This window comes from Wasmannia auropunctata, unplaced genomic scaffold (assembly GCF_000956235.1).
Source record: "Wasmannia auropunctata unplaced genomic scaffold, wasmannia.A_1.0 LD336053.1, whole genome shotgun sequence".
NCBI classification, from domain to species: domain Eukaryota; kingdom Metazoa; phylum Arthropoda; class Insecta; order Hymenoptera; family Formicidae; genus Wasmannia; species Wasmannia auropunctata.
The window spans coordinates 1,865,321-1,882,336 of NW_012026837.1; the positions used below are offsets into that span (position 1 = coordinate 1,865,321).

Below are 17,016 nucleotides of genomic sequence, written 5' to 3' on the forward strand. Positions count from 1 at the left end.
TAATTTCTCATCAAACGTTATTTATTTAAAAAATCAATGACGACAGTTACAATATAAAAAGAAATATATTCACATACATGTTCGAGGTAGTTTCATTTCAACCTGTGCGATATCAATTTTCACGAGAACTGTAACGTCCGTTATAACTATGCTACATATCTTTTTTCAATATCAAACATAAAAAGTCTTGGAATATAAAAAAAATCTTATATGATAAATCTAATTGATAAAATATTACGATATTATTTTAAGCTTTTGCCGATTTGGCTGTAAGTTTTCCTGCCATTTTCTTCTTTTTCTTATCAAGTCTATTCTTTTTCTTCTTGTTTTTCAACTCAACCTTTTGGCCCTGAAATGCGGCAGACGTCGCTCCTTTGTTATTTCCCTGCTGCTTTTTCTTTTTGTTAGTGGTTTTTTGTTCAACCTGCAAAAAGAAAACACGAGTATGGAACATTAAATTGTATCTATATTTTTTCTACAATATTTATTAGACTGTAAAAAAGGAGGTTTGCAGGAAACATTTACGAATAGTTAAAATACTTACATTAGATGCTACAGGCTTTTCTGAATCAGTCTTAAATTTTTTTGACGATTTCTTATCACTATGCGGACTAGCTCGTTTAGTTCCCTGTTTCATCACTTTATCGTCATTTTTATTCGAACTTCCTGGGCGGATATAATCAAGCATCAGTTTCAAGTGTAATGGCTGTCCCCCAATTTTGGCAATTTTGTTGAAAGTTCGGACGATGGTACGTGCAGCTGCTTCAGTATCCATATAGACATAACCATGTCCTTTAGTTAGTCCCGTGTCATAATCACGATATACGTTCAAATGTCTTATACGTCCACATGTGATAAATAATTCCCAAAGGTCGTTTTCAGGGTCTAGTCCTGAAATGTCAAAAACATCAAACTACTATTAATCTTCATGCTGTACAAGTGTAACAATTGATCAACAACAATTTATACGTACCAGGTTTAAAATTACCAAAAAATACAGTTTTCTTTGGATTAAATCCTCCTTTCACTTGACGAGCAGTCAGTACATTCAAGAAATTTCCTTCCGCAGTTCTTATTCCATTCAAAGCCTCTGCTGCAGCTTCCGCAGATCCTTCCTTCTCAAATTCTATGTATGCTACGTATGTTTTTAGATTTGGATAATCCAGCGGTATTCCAAGCGACACTGCCATTTTCTTACTTATAATATTCATTTCGGGTAAAATTCTCAATTGTATCTTTCTAATGACTCCATACTGGATAAACGGACGAGCTACATCTAGTATATCTGTTGTTCTTGGAACATTATTAACGAGAACTGTTCTTTTCTCCTTGTATTTTTTCAATTTTTTATATATATCCATTTCTTCTATAGCTTCATCATTCCTATAGGAAGCTTTACCAGCTGTCTTTTTTGTGACTGTATATTTTGTTACACCATTATGATTCTCTTTATCATCACAGACTTCTGCAGTACACTCCTCAAAAAGCTTTTTTGTACCAAATTCGGTGTCAATGCTATCGTCGCTGCTATCGCTACTATCATTATTGTCATCACTGTCAGTACTATCACCCCAACCTCTGCTAAGTTCCTCCATTAAACTTTTATCTAAATATTGTATTTGTTTTCTGTGATTATCAACTTCTTCATCCTCATCGCTTTCATCACTCTTATCAGACGTCATATTCCAATCATCAAAGCTTTCGCTTTCATCATCGTCTTCCTCCTCTGGATCTTTCTTGCCGTCGTTCCTTTTGGTTTCAGATTGTAGACCATTAAACATTTTTATACCTTTACGTTCAACCGCCTCTTCCTTATCGCTATCGTACTCCTCTTCAAAATCTTCGTCATCTTCATCTGATTCATCTCCTAAGCTCTTTCCAAGGATATCCGGAACATCGCTGTCCGAATCTTCCTCACTTGTTTCAGTTTCACTTGAACTAGCATTTACTTGTGGTGTAACTCCCTCATCGATGTCCGAATCTTCCTCACTTGTTTCAGTTTCATTCGAACTAGCACCTACTTGTGATGTAACTCCCTCATCGATGTCCGAATCTTCCTCACTTATTTCAGTTTCATTCGAACTAGCATCTACTTGTGGTGTAACTCCATCTTCGATGTCAAAATCAGACTCATCTAAATCAAATTCATCGGAATCAGACTCATGTGAATCTGGCGTTTTTTTTGTGAACTTATGTTTTTGTCTGTTGTTTGGAGAATTTTGTTTCTCTTTTGGAGAATTTTGCTTGGATTGCTGTGGGCTCTTAGATGCTTGTTTCGAATTATTGAAAAGAGGCTTTAGCTTTCGATTATTTTTTGTATTCACAGAGTCTTTGTTAAATGACGAATCTCTGTCCTGTTTGTCTGAATTCTTGATCAAAGCCATCTTGCATCCCATAGTTGTATTCTTGAATTTGGAATCTTTGTTCTTCTTTACAAAACCATTTTTTATTCCATGCATCTGCTTTGCTTCACCATGCTTCTTTGTTTTCGCCTTGCCCATTTGTCTTTCCTACAAAATATAAGACAGGATTACAGGGAAAATTGTACATACAAATCGCAATAAACGTAAAAGCGAAAGAAGGACGAATATTAAGTCTCTCAAATATATATATTTACGTAGAAAAAAATATTAAACCAACATCAAATATTAAAGCCATCTACAGGATGATTCATTTTGATGTAGATTTTTCCGATAATCGATACCGAAAGTTTTACGATTATTAATTTAATGAAGTTTTTCAAATTGAAATATTTAAGAATATCGTCGATAACGGATTACAAGCGTGAGTTTACGTCAGAAAAAATATATACAAACAATCATGCGAAGTCATGCGAAAAGTCATGGAAAGTCATGCGAAGATGGCTCGAATGTTTAACGGTTACACGTTACCACGTGTATCGAGATTTCACTTAGTGAGATAAAAGATGTTGAAAACGAATATTTCAGAGAAAAACTAAAAGAATTGCATCATTTTTAATTATGTCGTGGAATAAATGTACTTTTTAATCGCTAATAAACGATTTACCTTCGATTATCACTCAGAAAACTTCGATTTTCAGCTGTTAATCTCACCGTACACGTCGATCGTCTCGAATAGTCTCGAACTGCGTCTTACCTCCAGTAACAATCAAACAGGAATGAACAGGTCGGTCGTCGGTCGAACAGGAATTACAAGAAAACCGTTGACACGCCAACGCCACCAACAGGGAGATGGAAAAATACGCTACAGGCGCCCAGCGCCAACACTCGCGATTGCGTTCGGAAAACTATCTCATAATTGATTGGTTACGTTCGGCAGGAGAAAAACAGCTCTGCAATATCGTAAGATTTTTCAATATAATTGGTTTATGCATTTAAATCCGGTGAGGAATCACAGTATAACCAGTAGGTCCACTTCGTGTCGGTGCCTTTGATCTCCTTTTCCAGATCACGTGAGCATCCACCATGTTAAATCCAGGATCGAATTGAGAAAAGTGCCTCACAAGTAATAAAACAGATAAGTAATAATATGGATTCGATACAGTAAATCAATAAATTCAATGTGTCAATCAAATAAAACGTTTCATTAGTAACAATTATTCGTAGGAGTGATCACTAAAGAAAATTTCTGATGTATTTGCTTATAAATTGTCTGCACATATGTATGTACGTTCCTATCGTCTTACATTTCATTGGATCCAACCCGAAACAAAAGTTGCGCGGCGATACTTGCGCGAAGACTCAGTTTTTCGTTGAGTGGACCTACTGGTTATACTGTGGAGGAATCAACAAAAAGAATCAATTATTAATTTAAAAAATCTTACAGTGGTTTGCAGCTTTTTCTGGTCGAACGTAACCATCGTTGGAGAGGGCGAATCTGATTGGAAAATTTAAAGTCTGTTCACTGTAAACCGAGCCATTTTCTCTGTCCAAATTGTCCAAAACGAATGGAGCATGCGCTGCAGGCTTAAGAAACTGAAAGATCGTAATCTTTCGATGTCACATCCAATTTTGTCAGTTTATGACAGCGAGAGTGTTTCGTTATGATTTTGATGTGATCTCCTGTGATATTACAAAATACTTCTGTGATACAACGAAAATGCTTAAACGAACGTGATGGAAAATTGACGGAAGCTCATAATTTCTATAAAAGCATATATCTAACTTATTATTGTTGTTGTTATTAGCTTATCAGTACGTTTTATTATCCAATTGCTCCACCGAGATTGATTTACGCTTGGCGCAACGACCGTTCGACGCGAATCGATCTTCAGTTATGTAAATGTAGTTTGATACGTGGATTGCAGCGAGAAAAAAAATGTACACTGAGGTGTTAAACGAATTTTCGCCATTACGAGAGAGGTACACAATCGATAGAGTCTGAGGCGAAGTGCGTGATCGCGCGCGCTCCGTCACCGTCAAGAGAACATCTCTCTCTCGTCGAGGAAGTAAAAAACCATAAATTTTCCATCCACTCGGAGCGGCGGAACCATGGCTGTGTCGATAAACGAAATTTGCGAGAACACGAAGCTCGCGCGTGAGATGGCATTGATGGGGAACTACGACACGTCCGGCGTCTACTATCAGGGGGTCGTCCAGCAGATACACAGGCTACTCGCGACCATCGCGGACGCGACTCGCAAGGCCAAGTGGCAGGTGGTGCAGCATCAGATAGTCGAGGAGTTCGAGAAGGTCAAGGCCACGTCCAACACGCTGCAGCTCTTCAAGGTGGACACGCACGGCGAGAGGCTGCTCGGTAACGCGATTAGGATTACCTTAAGGAAATCCCCCACCTCTCGGGTGGAATACAGCTTGGAAGTAAAGCTGACTCTTAACGAGCCTACAAATTCGCAGGGACGTCTTGCCTGTCGTTCGAGGAACCGACGCGAGATCCCGCTCTCTGGGCTTACAGCAATTCGGATTCCTCTTGGAATCAAACACCATCCAGGGATCCCGATGTGTGGCCTCCCTTAACTCCAGCAGAACAAAAGTATTAATATATACTCACGATATCTTATTATCTATTAATTTGTCAAATAGCTTTGACATTTAAACTTTATTCTTCCTCTTAAAGAAATTATTTCTGTTTCTTTTTCTTTTTGTTATAACTTATATTATATTATTATATCATCTTTATACATATCATATATTATAATTATATAAAATATTTAATTTACAATTACACCTTTTTTTCAGAAATTCAAGACAGCAGAAAATTCAACAGAAGCAGCAGAATCGAACAAATATTAGAAAATCTGTTGTTGGTCCAGCTAAAAAGCCAGACAGTAAGACTTCCGCTAAAAAGGATGATAGGAAAACCGTAAAGAAAGACGATGCAAGCAAGGTTACTTAATTTATTGTATTTCAAGTTTGCATATATTAATATAGATTACAAGAGCGTTACATAGTTTTAATAATTTACAGGATAAGTCAGAAACGGAGAAAGACGAAGAACTAGAAGAACGTAAATTTGAACCATCTTCTAATGATAAAGATCTTGTAGAAATATTAGGTAATATTACTCTGCCTTTTTTGTTATTATTTATTATTATTCATAAGCGTATAAAAGTATAAAAGCAAACGTTTATGTTAACATTGCAGAAAGAGACATTGTTCAAAAGAATCCAAATATCCATTGGGACGATATAGCTGATTTACATGAGGCGAAACGATTGTTGGAGGAAGCAGTTGTGCTTCCAATGTGGATGCCCGATTTCTTTAAGGTATCTCTTTTTTTTAATTTTAATATGTTGCATTAATTTTTATATCTTGCAATAAAATTCTGTTGTATTAACATACGTATTATATTTTTAGGGTATCAGGCGACCTTGGAAAGGGGTATTAATGGTTGGCCCACCGGGCACAGGCAAGACCATGCTGGCAAAGGCTGTTGCAACCGAGTGCGGTACAACGTTCTTCAATGTCTCGTCCTCTACATTGACATCGAAATATAGGGGTGAATCGGAGAAACTCGTTCGGTTGCTATTCGAAATGGTAAAGTGATTAAAACTATCGTGATTTATATATCTAAATAAGAAAATAATTTTCATAAATTGAAAAAAATGTAATTTCCATTCACGGTATCAATTATATTTTATGAATTGAATTTTACAGGCCAGATTTTACGCGCCCAGCACAATCTTCATCGACGAAATTGATTCTCTGTGCTCGAGAAGAGGATCCGAATCCGAGCACGAAGCTTCACGTCGTGTAAAGTCCGAGCTTCTCGTTCAAATGGACGGAATAAGCTCCAACAGGTAAGGACACTATATGACGCTTTTGCTTCATGATACGAATAAATACTGATGATCCCTGTCTTCTGCAGCGAAGATCCAAGTAAAGTTGTGATGGTACTGGCGGCAACAAATTTTCCATGGGACATCGACGAGGCTCTAAGAAGACGCTTAGAAAAACGTATCTACATTCCGTTACCGAATCGTAAGTCTCTTAAGCTTTGTAAGTCTTTTTAACGAGACATAAATGTATCCTTAATAGAATATATTTTATTTTGCTCGTTGCAGATGAAGGCAGAGAAGCGTTGTTAAGAATAAACCTTCGTGAAGTCAAAGTAGATTCGTCTGTGAACTTGACGGATATCGCAAGGAAACTCGAGGGTTATTCTGGCGCGGATATCACGAATGTTTGTAGGTGAGTGCAGTATCTTCAATTATATTAATTTTCGAGTTTATTTTTCATCCGCCGTTTATTACACAGGGATGCTTCCATGATGCTAATGCGAAAGAAAATCGCGGGTCTGAGGCCCGATCAGATCAGGCAATTGCCGAAGGAAGAATTGGATTTGCCCGTGTCGGCCGCTGATTTCGACGAGGCCGTCGAGAGATGCAACAAGAGCGTTTCCCAGGAGGACTTGGAAAAATATGAGAAATGGATGAGCGAATTCGGTTCCTCTTGATATCATTCCCTCCAGAAGTAGTAACATAATTCGTTAACATGTGTTCGCATCGAGCCTGATTACAACTAATATATTACAATATTATTCTGCGTTTAACACATACAAGAAAAAAAAACGGGGAGCTTTTTAATCCTTATAAACTGACTAGTTCTCTGATACTTGAGACTTAAGAAAAATCAAATTGGAAGATAAGACTGTACGGTAGAAATAATAAGAGATATAAAAGTTGGGTAACGTTTCTAATCTCAACTGTACAATGCACACACTGAAGACTTAACTGGCAGTAACAAAGTAATCGTAAGTAACTTTTAGTCAGTAATATATTTCTTATTAAGTTTACATGTAAATCTATTCTTAAAATAATACAAATTACTGAAACAATGTCTACAATTATCGATATTTAAATATACATCTTCAGCTCTTTCTTGGAGCGCAACCCTCTTTCCGCAAATTTCTCGTTTCCTCGTCAATATTCTTCGAGTCTTTTGGCGCTTTGTAATTGGCAACATGATCTACTCGTATTGCTCTACCCAATATCTGTAAAAAAAAAAAACAAATTTTCAATATAGAGGGATGTTTCCAATTATAATTTTTGGAAATATAAAAATTTTTTCGTGCGCGTAGAAAAGACGATAATATCGCTGTCCTACTAAAATGCACCTTTATGCCATTGAAATTGTCGACCGCCAATATGGTGCTCCTCTGATCCTCGTAACATAAGAAACCGTAGCCCTTTTGCTTTCCAGTATCTTTATCTCTGATTAAGTTTATATTAACCACTTCCCCATATCTGCAATGATATGAACATTTAGTATAAAAATCCAATTGGAAGTATAATCACGATTTGTTCACGAATTTTAACTTACTGTGAGAAAATAGCAATAACGTCACCCTCCGTTAAATTGTACGGCAGGCCACCGACAAAAATCCAAGCGCTATCCTTGTACTGGTCGTGCCAAGACGTTTTGTTTCTTCCTTGTAATTCCTGCTCGTTCAGCTTCTTTATATTTTTAACATTACTGAAAGCATAGCCACATCATTTATTTTACAAAGCAGAAATTCGTTCGCGCCGAGTTAAAAATTTGAGATATAATAAAATAGGAAATGTTTTAACCATATTAGCAAGATTATCAATCAAATTATTAAGCTCAACTCGTCAAATATATTTTCTTTCATTTACGTTCTAATAAATTTAATTCTAATAAATTTTTCTTAACCAATACGGGAATTGTAATCGAAAAGTACTTACGTCAAAGGATTCATTGCAGCAGATAATGGAAAATATCACAGGGATGTACGTTAATACACAATAAATTTCAATCAGGGGAAAAAAGACTTAACTGTAAAACCGTTAATATTTAAGACGAAAGAGAAAGACCGACAGAATTGTATTTGTTGTGTTTAGAATGTTTTCCTTTTACATATTTATGACGCTAACTTTAAGCCGATATCTCAATTCCTCGACGGGCTTATCGGCGGTGCCGATTGGCTGTCGACAATCGCAACGAGCCTCTCAATCCAACTACGCGACTCCAACCTATAATCTAATCCGAATTGTCTGACCCACGCCGTATATTTACTTCTGCTCTGCTGCTGTCAATCTCTTCCTCACGTCAATCTTTTCCGTTTTCAGTTAACAGTGACGTTAAACCGGCGCTAGCGAGATCTTCATGGTCGCGAGAACCCCGGGAGGATGATATCCAACATCTCGACGGCGATCAAAGAGTAGCGGGCGCGTTCGGTTTGCAACTCGGGATTCGGATGGACAGTTTAGGTTAGGTTAGGCGGGGTTGGCAGTGCGGGGTCGCGGCTCTCCGTCGTCAGCGTCGAGGACGTTGGTTCCCTCGGACGGCGTGCACCTCGTTCGCCATGTACTCGACGAAGACGCCGACTCTGCGCATCGACGAGGCCGATCTGAAGTGCAAGAACGGCTGCGGGTTCTACGGCAACGCGGAATGGGAGGGCTACTGCAGCAAGTGCCACCGGGAGCACCTGCAGAAACGGCGGGCTCAGGCTGAACGTGTGTCGCACGCGCAGACCTCGGATGCGTAAGAAAGATCTCTCGTTATCGCGATTGCCATCTCTCCCGGGTTCTCGCCCGGGGACTCCGGCTTATTCCGACGAATCTCCGGGCGAGCGCTTTAAATTTTGACAACCTCCTTTTTGGGAAAACATAATTTTCTTGGGCTCAGTGAAAACATCTCCGGTGAGAAGAGTCAGTTTTGATGTTCTTTTTTTTAGAGAATGTCTATTTTGAAAGAATTTTTAATAGCCTGGTTAAAATTAGTGATCTTCCAGCAGAACACTAATACACGTCCGGCACAATACTCCTTAGAAGATGGCAATCGTTATCCCACGAGCGAGTTGTGTCGAATTCTTCTATGGCTCCTCTTGCTTTATTTTTACAGAGACAATGTCAGTCGATCGACGAGTGGAAGCCACAAGAGCTACGAGGAGAAGAAAGTGCAGCAGGAGAAGAAGTACAAATTGTTGAACATTTCGTTCAGGAAACCTGTTGCTAAAGGTAAAGCTGCGCTACGTTTTACACTGTGATTTGTAAACGATTGTTTATTAGAGATATGTGTATATATATGTTTATATGTTCTCAAGTTCAGGGATATCAGGAACTGTATCACGAGCTGCTGAAGGACAATCCAGATCTCGAGAAAGTCAAGGCGGAAAATAAAGATTTGCTGCAGTACATAGCTAAGACGCCGGTGGAGAAGGACGTGAGAAAATGCATACATTCGTTTGTGGTGGACATACTCCAGAACAAGGACGTGAAGAGGATAGAGGAGCTGTCGGAGATAACGCAAAACTTTTATCACGTGTTTGGAAAGCGCTTGGAGAACAGCACCAAATACGCAGGTTTCTATATACATATTTGCTTGTGTCTCTCTCTTGAAGAAGAGAATTTTTCGATTTTACATTGCGAATACGTCGTTACAGATATACCGCCAGACATTAAAGAGAAGTTGTTAGATTACGTCGAAAGATACGCCATGACTTTGTTGTACAGAATCCTTTTTTGCCCCCCGTTCACGTCGGATGAAGAAAAAGACCTGGCTATACAGAAAAGGTTTATATCGTGACTTTAGAACAGCTTAAAGTGTTTTTATATTTAAAGAATATTATCAGTGATTTTTTTCTTCCTAATAGGATACGGCAGTTAAATTGGATTAGCGGTAAGAATCTGGAATGTAGGATTCACGAGACGAGCTCGGACGTTAGAGAACTTGTTTACACATCTATTACAGGTTCGTTATATTACTAATGAAATTATAAAAAAAAATCATATTAATCAGTTATCAAAAATTCTGCAATTCGCAATTGCAGCACGAATAATGTAAAAACACGAATTTCTTTCAGATCTTTTAAATATGGATTCCGCTAAAGCGCCCCAAGAGAAACTTGCGTGCGTGATTCACTGTTGTAGCAATATATTCTTGTTGTTGCAACAATCCGTCGACGGGCCAGCGTCTGCCGATGAATTTCTTCCGGCGCTTATATTCATCGTTTTAAAGGCTAATCCCGCGCGTCTCAAAAGCAACATAAATTTTATCACGAGGTTTTGCAACGCTAGTAGATTAATGACCGGAGAAGGAGGATATTACTTCACAAATCTGGTACGGTTTGCTAAATATTACATTGGATGTTTCGCAAATTTCTTTCGTTCTGCCTCTGGAGGTAAGAGACATTATTACTATTATTTTTCAACAAGTATTCGTAACATTACAGTGTTGCGCGGTGTCGTTTATCGAAAATTTAACCGCCAAGTCTTTGAATATGGCTGAGAAGGACTTTAATGCGTACATGTCAGGGGAGTGCGTTCCAGCGAATACATGGGAATCAGCTCTTATGATATGCGAAGTAATATTTGTTGATTCATCTTTACGTTGATTGATTATTCGTGGACACATTAATTTATATAATTAATGTTTAAATGCAGAGTTTGCACTTCATGTGCGAAGATATAACTTTACTGGACAACTTGCAAGCCAAAAATACCGACATTATAAAGCAAGCGGAGGAACTGAAAAACAAAATGATGGACTTCAAGGAGAAGATCAGGGAGGATGTGAATAAAGTGATCGAGAGGACGCCGCTGCTGATATCTCACAGTCAGAGGGTGCCTACTAATTTGGATAGCGAGGACATCGAGAGCTACCAATTACCGCCGCCGATCATTCCGCAGGTGAGAATGATTAAATGTAATTTTCATCCTTTTAATTGCACTTTGCGAAACACTTTTAAATTCCCCAACAGATATATCCGCATTCGATCGACAACATGAACGGTGGCGTGATGACGGATCTGTCGGGTGATTTAATGAGAACGTCACTGGTCGAAGATTCCGTGACGCCGTCGCCGACATTCGACTTCCCGTCCTTCATCGGCGACGACAGTCTGGAGGTTAGCAAAGGCGAGGACGAAACTAGTCTCATCAGCTTGGATACTCAATCCGATCTCGCGTCGGGCGAGACCCAGCTCTTCAAGAAACACATGACGGACAGCTTGTTGGACGAGTGCCCGACACCCGAGGCGAATCTACAACCCGTTTTGAAACCGATCAACTCGGATGATTATCACGGCTTCACGATTCAAGGATCAAACATACCGACAATCCCGTGCAGCACAGGTGATTCATCCTTAACTCCGGCCGACTTGGACTCGGATAATTATTCCGGTTACTATCAGAACATGTAGTATTAGTGAGAAATGTGATCCAAGTATTATTTATGCGGGAAGCGTATAATAAAACTTCGATTGCGGTAGCGATTCGATTAAGAGGGATATTCAACGATATCACAATTTTATTAATTTGTTTGTATTTATAGAGTTTATTATAGATATGTGTAAAACAGAATAAGAAAGAATAATGTCGTAGTGATGTATGGGAGCCTCTTCTGACGCTAGACTGAGAGATGTTACAATTAAGTTGCTGTGATAAAATCATTCGCTTAATGTATCTGAATTTTTTTTTTAATATTCTTATGATAAAAAACGGTAAGAACAGCGGACAATAGATCGCATAAAAAATTACAATTAAGTACGTTTCAGTACATTGCCTATTAGATGTATTCCCCGATGTTATTTTAAACATATTTCGACGTGAGAATTTGCGTTCTGAATTTTGGCCATGTCGATCTCTTCGCACACTGGATTATTTCGTAAGTCTAGTCTTCTCAAATTTTTGTGCCGTTCTATTAAGTTGACTATCTCCTTCGTGCTCGTCAGCTTGTTATTTCTCAAAGAGAGAACTTCGAGATTGTACAGAGTAGGAAAACGTCTCAATGACGTCAAGTCATTGCTGGACAGTGACAATTTCGCGCATCGTTGTAATGTGGAAAGCTGATACAAGGAATTGTCTAACTGGTTTGCACCAAGATTCACTTCCTCGAAGAAGCTGAAGTAATGATTGTTGTGCAATTTTGTCAAGTCTAATCCCGATAAGTCGATCTTTGAGTGTATTTCTAAATTGCTCTCTTCTTTCCACATTTCAAGCAGTTTATACTCCACTAAGAGTTTGCTTCCTAAAATAACAGACAACATTGTTAGAAGCATGTATACAAGCAAATAAAAAGCCAATTGCAATATCCAAAATATCAAGAGGGAAGCCATTAATATTTTATTGTCAAAAATATTACTTACGCAAATCCTTGTAATAATTCTTGCGAAGACCGTCGACTTTCGATAGCGCCGACAGATTATTTAATATGTCAGTATAAAATTTTTTGAAATCGATCTTTTTCATCAGTAATACTTCGGTTAATAAGGTCCACTTGTTATTTGGTTCCATCTCGGAAAGTTGGTTGTAGCTCTTTAACTGTTCATTTAATTGCTCATCGTTACTATTTCGTTTGTGCAAGCTTAAATTATCTTTGTAAATCCATTCGCCTGCTAGCTTCGAATACGAAAGCTGATATACTGTTTCCTGCAGTTTTACTGAAACTTCTTTGGCACGATCTAAATCTTCTAACGAACTGGCGAACTCCGCAATTCGTAGCTTTGCGAACTTTTCATCTGGATATAATTGCCATCGCGCATCGACAGTTTCGCCATTTACAAGTAATAGCAGCGATATTGGTTCAATCAGTATGTTGTTGTCGATGACAATAATAGCCGTGTCTTTCTTAATTTGAGCACGCCAGAGCCTACATGTTGTCATGCACTTATCTAAAAGCCATCTTTGGTAGAACCATGCGCTAGTGTCATTGGGATCGGTAAACGTTGCATTCATAACCAGGTCGAGCTCTGGAAAATATTACATATTTTATTATTTTATCATATTTTATTATATTGAGAAACATAAAATATTACGAAAAACATACCTTCTCTGTATCTATCGTCCACAATCGGTATCTCATCAGACGTAGTGCCAAACATTTTGGTTAATATACGACTTCTATAGTGCCAAGACGAATAATTTGAAAAGTTACTCAATATCTTTGTGGTGGAGAATTCGAACTCCTCCTCGTTAGAGATTCCAGCTTTTTGCACAACAAACTCTCTGTAATCCCAGCAGTGAACTAAAAGGGGTAAAAGGAAATCTTTATATGTGCCAACATATGTTGGAAAAGCGAGGGCTTACATTAAAGTATATATTTTCATTGCAGCGCACGCACTGCTTGCATTAATGATAAAATATATGGCGCATACTAACAATTTCTCTCATCTATGTTTAGGCATTTCGCGCACAGGGACAATTCCTTTTTCCAATCCGGTTCGAGCATCCGTTCCATCACCCAACACCTTTGATGCCACACGCTGTACGACTTGGGATTTTCCCTGAGACACTGCTCGGTCAAGGTCATCTCATTCTCAAGCAGTTGCTTGTAATCCTCTTCGCTCCTGTTCGATTTCATCAAGTTAAGTTTCGTTCGCCGTACAAATCGGAGTATCTGGTTAGTGCATTACCATTTGTTGTTCTCGAAAACTTCGCGACGGACGTTCCACAGTGTATAAATGTCGGAGTTGCACAACAGCATACGCCTGGTGACTAGCAACAACTCGTCGTCCCATATCTTGTCTTTCCTCTGAAATGTAAACGACACAATGTAAACAAACGTAATAATGGACGTGCATGCAAACTGCATGTCACAAGTCCAGGTTGCATATAGGACAAGTCGAAACCTTTTGGAACACCACGGCGATGTCAGCCTTGTATTGGGCAACTTTTGCCGCCCTTTCTCGCTTCCTTATCTCCTCCTGTTCCGCCGTCGTACGTACCTTCACTCGGCCGTGCTAGAAAAAAAACATATTTTTCTTTTACTCACAATTGTATATTTGCATCATAAAATAGCGCTCCAAATCGTTTAACGCGCAATTAAACAACGTCAATATGTAATAAGTATATTAATTATATAATTTTTTTAAAAATCGTTTTTTACCATTGTAAATATTCTCTTTTCTTATCGCTCGTGGCTCACTGAACAATCACCAGTATTTGGTAGAATGAATCATTGTATTCAATCGTACTCTATAGATTAGTGACCAATCACATTTTTTAGGAGCATCATGTCTGTTCCCGAGTGCAGATGCACTGTACATACAATATGGGTTAGATAGTTTGAGTAATTAAGAATATTAAATCTGATAATCTTCCTGGCGATCTCCGGAATTCCGGAGTTCGTCTGAAAAAGCATTGCGAACCTCTGTGAACGAACATCCTTTTCAACTTGCAAATTTATTCTTTAAAAAGGAAAAAGGAAAGGCACGAGGAAGGCAGAAAACAGTGCAAAAGTGCAGCTAAAGAGATTCGCGTTGCGAGTGCGGCTCTTTATACTCGCCACTCTCGCCAGTGTGGACGCGGCCGCATACTCACACGTGACAACTGTGACGTGCACCGATCAGCTGATCAGATCCATCGCCTGTCGCTCATTCAAGATGGCGTCTACCACAGTGGCGGCCGCCACGATACGAGCTGTGAAAGGGAGAAAAATTCTTTCGACTCGCGCCGCGCTCATCCTGGTTAGCGTGTTATCAATTATACAGCCCCGAATTCCCGCTTTCCACGTCCTTTTCTTGATTTTTTTTTGTTGCGATAGCAACCGTTTCAATTGCCCTTGTTATTCACGTTGCAACACAATGATAAATAAATTCAGAGAGAAAAATAATGCAGAATACATCCCTGAACGAGTTTGTTTGGCCACATTTAATTGCAACGGATTTTGCGACGCATTTTATTTCGCGTTTATTGCGTAATTGCCTGTGCTCTACTATTTCGACATAACATTGCGACACGCTAATGAATTATAACCTTATTCGTTTTCAAGGATACATTTTCATGTAAATACTGATGAGGAAATATTTTGCTTTTTAGACACCCAACGCTGTTAAGAAGATTCAGGAGATTTTAAAAGACAAGAGTGAATATGTAAGTATGGGTATAATGTACTGAATTATATAGCAGTAATTGAGATATGTGTAATTTTAATAATTAGGGCACAAAAATTTGTACGAACTTTTTAAGCCAGAATATTTACTAGAATTTAATGCGTATGTTTGATTTACAGATCGGTCTTAAGGTTGGCGTACGGCAAAGGGGATGCAATGGCTTGAGTTACACTCTAGATTACGCGAAAGAAAAATCAAAGCTTGACGAGGAAGTGATTCAGGATGGCGTTCGCATATTCGTCGATCGAAAAGCACAGCTTTCTCTTCTTGGAACAGAAATGGATTATGTCGAAAACAAATTGAGCTCCGAATTCATATTCAATAATCCAAATATTAAAGGGACATGCGGATGTGGTGAAAGTTTTTCAGTGTAGTAAAATTTAATTTAACATATATTATCATAGTTTCTGAGAATTGAGTGATGTGAAATTACATGTAATCTCTAGTTAACGAAATTTAGGATCTTTAAAATGGCTTGTGATATACGACCGCATATTTCTGTCGTTTTTTCACAGTCGAAGGACTAGGAAAATGTCTATGACGCAGAAAACAGATATATGTAACAATCGTGATATATGTCACGATTTAATTTATCATTTTCTGTAAGTTTTGTACATACTTGTCACCCACTGTTACATATGTATTTCATTACATACATATGTATTAATTACATATACTTTTTGTTTATGAAGTGATCATTATAAGATAGTTAAAATTTTATTAAATCTCTGATTTCTTTTTCCTTTTTATTTATTATATTTTTTTATACAATAGTGATATATATATATAATTTTTTTTTAGCTGAGAAAAATATATTGTTTATTTTTAAGAAATTTTGCGCTTGTATAAATTTATTTTTAATATTTTTTTTCTTATAGTTAACCAAATGCATATGATTAAAAAATGATGAGAAAAGAAATATTAACGTTAAATAAATAATAGAGAGGATAAAAAGTCCATTTTTTATTCCTCGTATTTTTAAAAATTTTGTTTTAAAATAAAAATTCTAATTAATTCTCAAGCTATTTCTTCAAAGCTATTTAGAGCGAAGACACATACTTTTCTAGTAATACAATATTGTGTAATAAAATTATTACATATCTCAGAAGTTTTGTGGTATTTCTGGGAATATTTGAACATGCTCAGTTTTACTACCTTTTGATTCTTTCCAGGATGCATGATTCTTTGATTTTTATGCAAACCACCTCGTGCGTCACCAATATACTTTAAGTCCTTCTCAACTCCTTGTGATGTAATGCACTCGATTTTCGGTATATCGTCACAGAAAAATATCTAAAGATCGGGTTATTCACTTTTGATCAATTTTTTTTTAATTGATCTTTCGCGTCGCCTGAGTAATGTTTCCGTTGGTATAAGCTGCGCGTGTAATAACTTAAAAGATCCTCCACTTCTGAGGCACGAACGAATTATCGTGCAGGGGTGCGAGCAATTTTTTATATTTATAAAAAGCGCGATATGCTGTAATTCTCGGCAAGACGCGCCGACGGTGCAGGTAGAAGATGATGCATGGCCAATTGTTAATTAAAGCTTTAACCGAATTCCCTGCAAAGAAATTCGAGAGATGCCGCGAGGCGGTTCCACAACGTCCGCCTACGCGTAGGCGTACACATATTTAAATTTGGTTTTATTCGTTTTTTCTTTTTTCTCTTTTATAACGCCGACTCATTCCGGGTGTGGGGACACCCGGATCATCCCGCCGCCGTG

General features: G+C 38.0%; 6 protein-coding genes across 6 annotated transcripts; 3 read left to right on the top strand and 3 right to left on the bottom strand.

The window, feature by feature from the left end:
* Positions 1-3: 3 nt before the first annotated feature.
* LOC105451002 (nucleolin 2-like) lies at positions 4-3,173 on the bottom strand. Its single transcript, XM_011691174.1, has 4 exons — positions 3,028-3,173; positions 974-2,510; positions 545-891; positions 4-424 (listed from the first exon to the last, which is right to left on the bottom strand). The coding sequence occupies exons 2-4, from the start codon at positions 2,499-2,501 to the stop codon at positions 248-250; spliced, it is 2,052 nt and encodes a 683-aa protein (XP_011689476.1). The 5' UTR covers positions 2,502-2,510; positions 3,028-3,173; the 3' UTR covers positions 4-247.
* A 757-nt stretch (positions 3,174-3,930) lies between these two features.
* On the top strand, positions 3,931-7,272 carry LOC105451005 (katanin p60 ATPase-containing subunit A-like 1). The gene is made up of 10 exons (XM_011691177.1): positions 3,931-4,737; positions 4,836-4,971; positions 5,178-5,325; positions 5,406-5,493; positions 5,583-5,704; positions 5,796-5,975; positions 6,096-6,238; positions 6,307-6,419; positions 6,503-6,629; positions 6,696-7,272. Exons 1-10 carry the CDS (start codon positions 4,473-4,475, stop codon positions 6,892-6,894), a joined length of 1,521 nt encoding a protein of 506 aa, XP_011689479.1. The 5' UTR covers positions 3,931-4,472; the 3' UTR covers positions 6,895-7,272.
* On the bottom strand, positions 7,117-8,332 carry LOC105451004 (RNA-binding motif protein, X-linked 2). The gene is made up of 4 exons (XM_011691176.1): positions 8,144-8,332; positions 7,761-7,913; positions 7,555-7,684; positions 7,117-7,431 (listed from the first exon to the last, which is right to left on the bottom strand). The coding sequence occupies exons 1-4, from the start codon at positions 8,155-8,157 to the stop codon at positions 7,309-7,311; spliced, it is 420 nt and encodes a 139-aa protein (XP_011689478.1). The 5' UTR covers positions 8,158-8,332; the 3' UTR covers positions 7,117-7,308.
* Positions 8,333-8,475: 143 nt separating this feature from the next.
* On the top strand, positions 8,476-11,885 carry LOC105451007 (rab5 GDP/GTP exchange factor-like). The gene is made up of 9 exons (XM_011691179.1): positions 8,476-8,942; positions 9,303-9,418; positions 9,505-9,762; positions 9,844-9,973; positions 10,054-10,151; positions 10,264-10,520; positions 10,633-10,764; positions 10,844-11,089; positions 11,161-11,885. Exons 1-9 carry the CDS (start codon positions 8,764-8,766, stop codon positions 11,599-11,601), a joined length of 1,857 nt encoding a protein of 618 aa, XP_011689481.1. The 5' UTR covers positions 8,476-8,763; the 3' UTR covers positions 11,602-11,885.
* LOC105451006 (geranylgeranyl transferase type-2 subunit alpha) lies at positions 11,716-14,406 on the bottom strand. The gene is made up of 7 exons (XM_011691178.1): positions 14,286-14,406; positions 14,029-14,139; positions 13,813-13,931; positions 13,559-13,746; positions 13,227-13,424; positions 12,547-13,149; positions 11,716-12,428 (listed from the first exon to the last, which is right to left on the bottom strand). Exons 1-7 carry the CDS (start codon positions 14,286-14,288, stop codon positions 11,986-11,988), a joined length of 1,665 nt encoding a protein of 554 aa, XP_011689480.1. The 5' UTR covers positions 14,289-14,406; the 3' UTR covers positions 11,716-11,985.
* A 332-nt stretch (positions 14,407-14,738) lies between these two features.
* Positions 14,739-16,011, top strand: LOC105451008 (iron-sulfur cluster assembly 1 homolog, mitochondrial). Its single transcript, XM_011691180.1, has 3 exons — positions 14,739-14,865; positions 15,218-15,271; positions 15,411-16,011. The coding sequence occupies exons 1-3, from the start codon at positions 14,782-14,784 to the stop codon at positions 15,663-15,665; spliced, it is 393 nt and encodes a 130-aa protein (XP_011689482.1). The 5' UTR covers positions 14,739-14,781; the 3' UTR covers positions 15,666-16,011.
* The last annotated feature ends 1,005 nt before the right edge of the window (positions 16,012-17,016 follow it).

Bases quoted from the DNA above. Each gene is read 5' to 3' on its own strand.
- LOC105451007 (XM_011691179.1), top strand. From the start codon at position 8,764: ATGTACTCGACGAAGACGCCGACTCTGCGCATCGACGAGGCCGATCTG. The intron at 8,943-9,302 runs GTAAGAAAGATC...TTATTTTTACAG, and splicing joins CACGCGCAGACCTCGGATGC to AGACAATGTCAGTCGATCGA. The intron at 10,521-10,632 runs GTACGGTTTGCT...GTAACATTACAG, and splicing joins GATATTACTTCACAAATCTG to TGTTGCGCGGTGTCGTTTAT.
- LOC105451004 (XM_011691176.1), bottom strand. The intron at 7,685-7,760 runs GTAAGTTAAAAT...ATATCATTGCAG, and splicing joins GTTATTGCTATTTTCTCACA to ATATGGGGAAGTGGTTAATA. The intron at 7,432-7,554 runs GTGCATTTTAGT...TTTTTTTTACAG, and splicing joins ACAATTTCAATGGCATAAAG to ATATTGGGTAGAGCAATACG.
- LOC105451002 (XM_011691174.1), bottom strand. From the start codon at position 2,501: ATGGGCAAGGCGAAAACAAAGAAGCATGGTGAAGCAAAGCAGATGCAT. The intron at 892-973 runs GTACGTATAAAT...TTGACATTTCAG, and splicing joins TTTTGGTAATTTTAAACCTG to GACTAGACCCTGAAAACGAC. The intron at 425-544 runs GTAAGTATTTTA...TTCTTTTTGCAG, and splicing joins AAAAGCCTGTAGCATCTAAT to GTTGAACAAAAAACCACTAA.
- LOC105451005 (XM_011691177.1), top strand. From the start codon at position 4,473: ATGGCTGTGTCGATAAACGAAATTTGCGAGAACACGAAGCTCGCGCGT. The intron at 4,738-4,835 runs GTAACGCGATTA...ACAAATTCGCAG, and splicing joins GCACGGCGAGAGGCTGCTCG to GGACGTCTTGCCTGTCGTTC. The intron at 6,630-6,695 runs GTGAGTGCAGTA...TTTATTACACAG, and splicing joins GATATCACGAATGTTTGTAG to GGATGCTTCCATGATGCTAA.
- LOC105451008 (XM_011691180.1), top strand. From the start codon at position 14,782: ATGGCGTCTACCACAGTGGCGGCCGCCACGATACGAGCTGTGAAAGGG. The intron at 14,866-15,217 runs GTTAGCGTGTTA...TTTGCTTTTTAG, and splicing joins CTCGCGCCGCGCTCATCCTG to ACACCCAACGCTGTTAAGAA. The intron at 15,272-15,410 runs GTAAGTATGGGT...TTTGATTTACAG, and splicing joins TAAAAGACAAGAGTGAATAT to ATCGGTCTTAAGGTTGGCGT.
- LOC105451006 (XM_011691178.1), bottom strand. The intron at 13,150-13,226 runs GTATGTTTTTCG...AATATTTTCCAG, and splicing joins GGACGATAGATACAGAGAAG to AGCTCGACCTGGTTATGAAT. The intron at 12,429-12,546 runs GTAAGTAATATT...CTGTTATTTTAG, and splicing joins GAATTATTACAAGGATTTGC to GAAGCAAACTCTTAGTGGAG.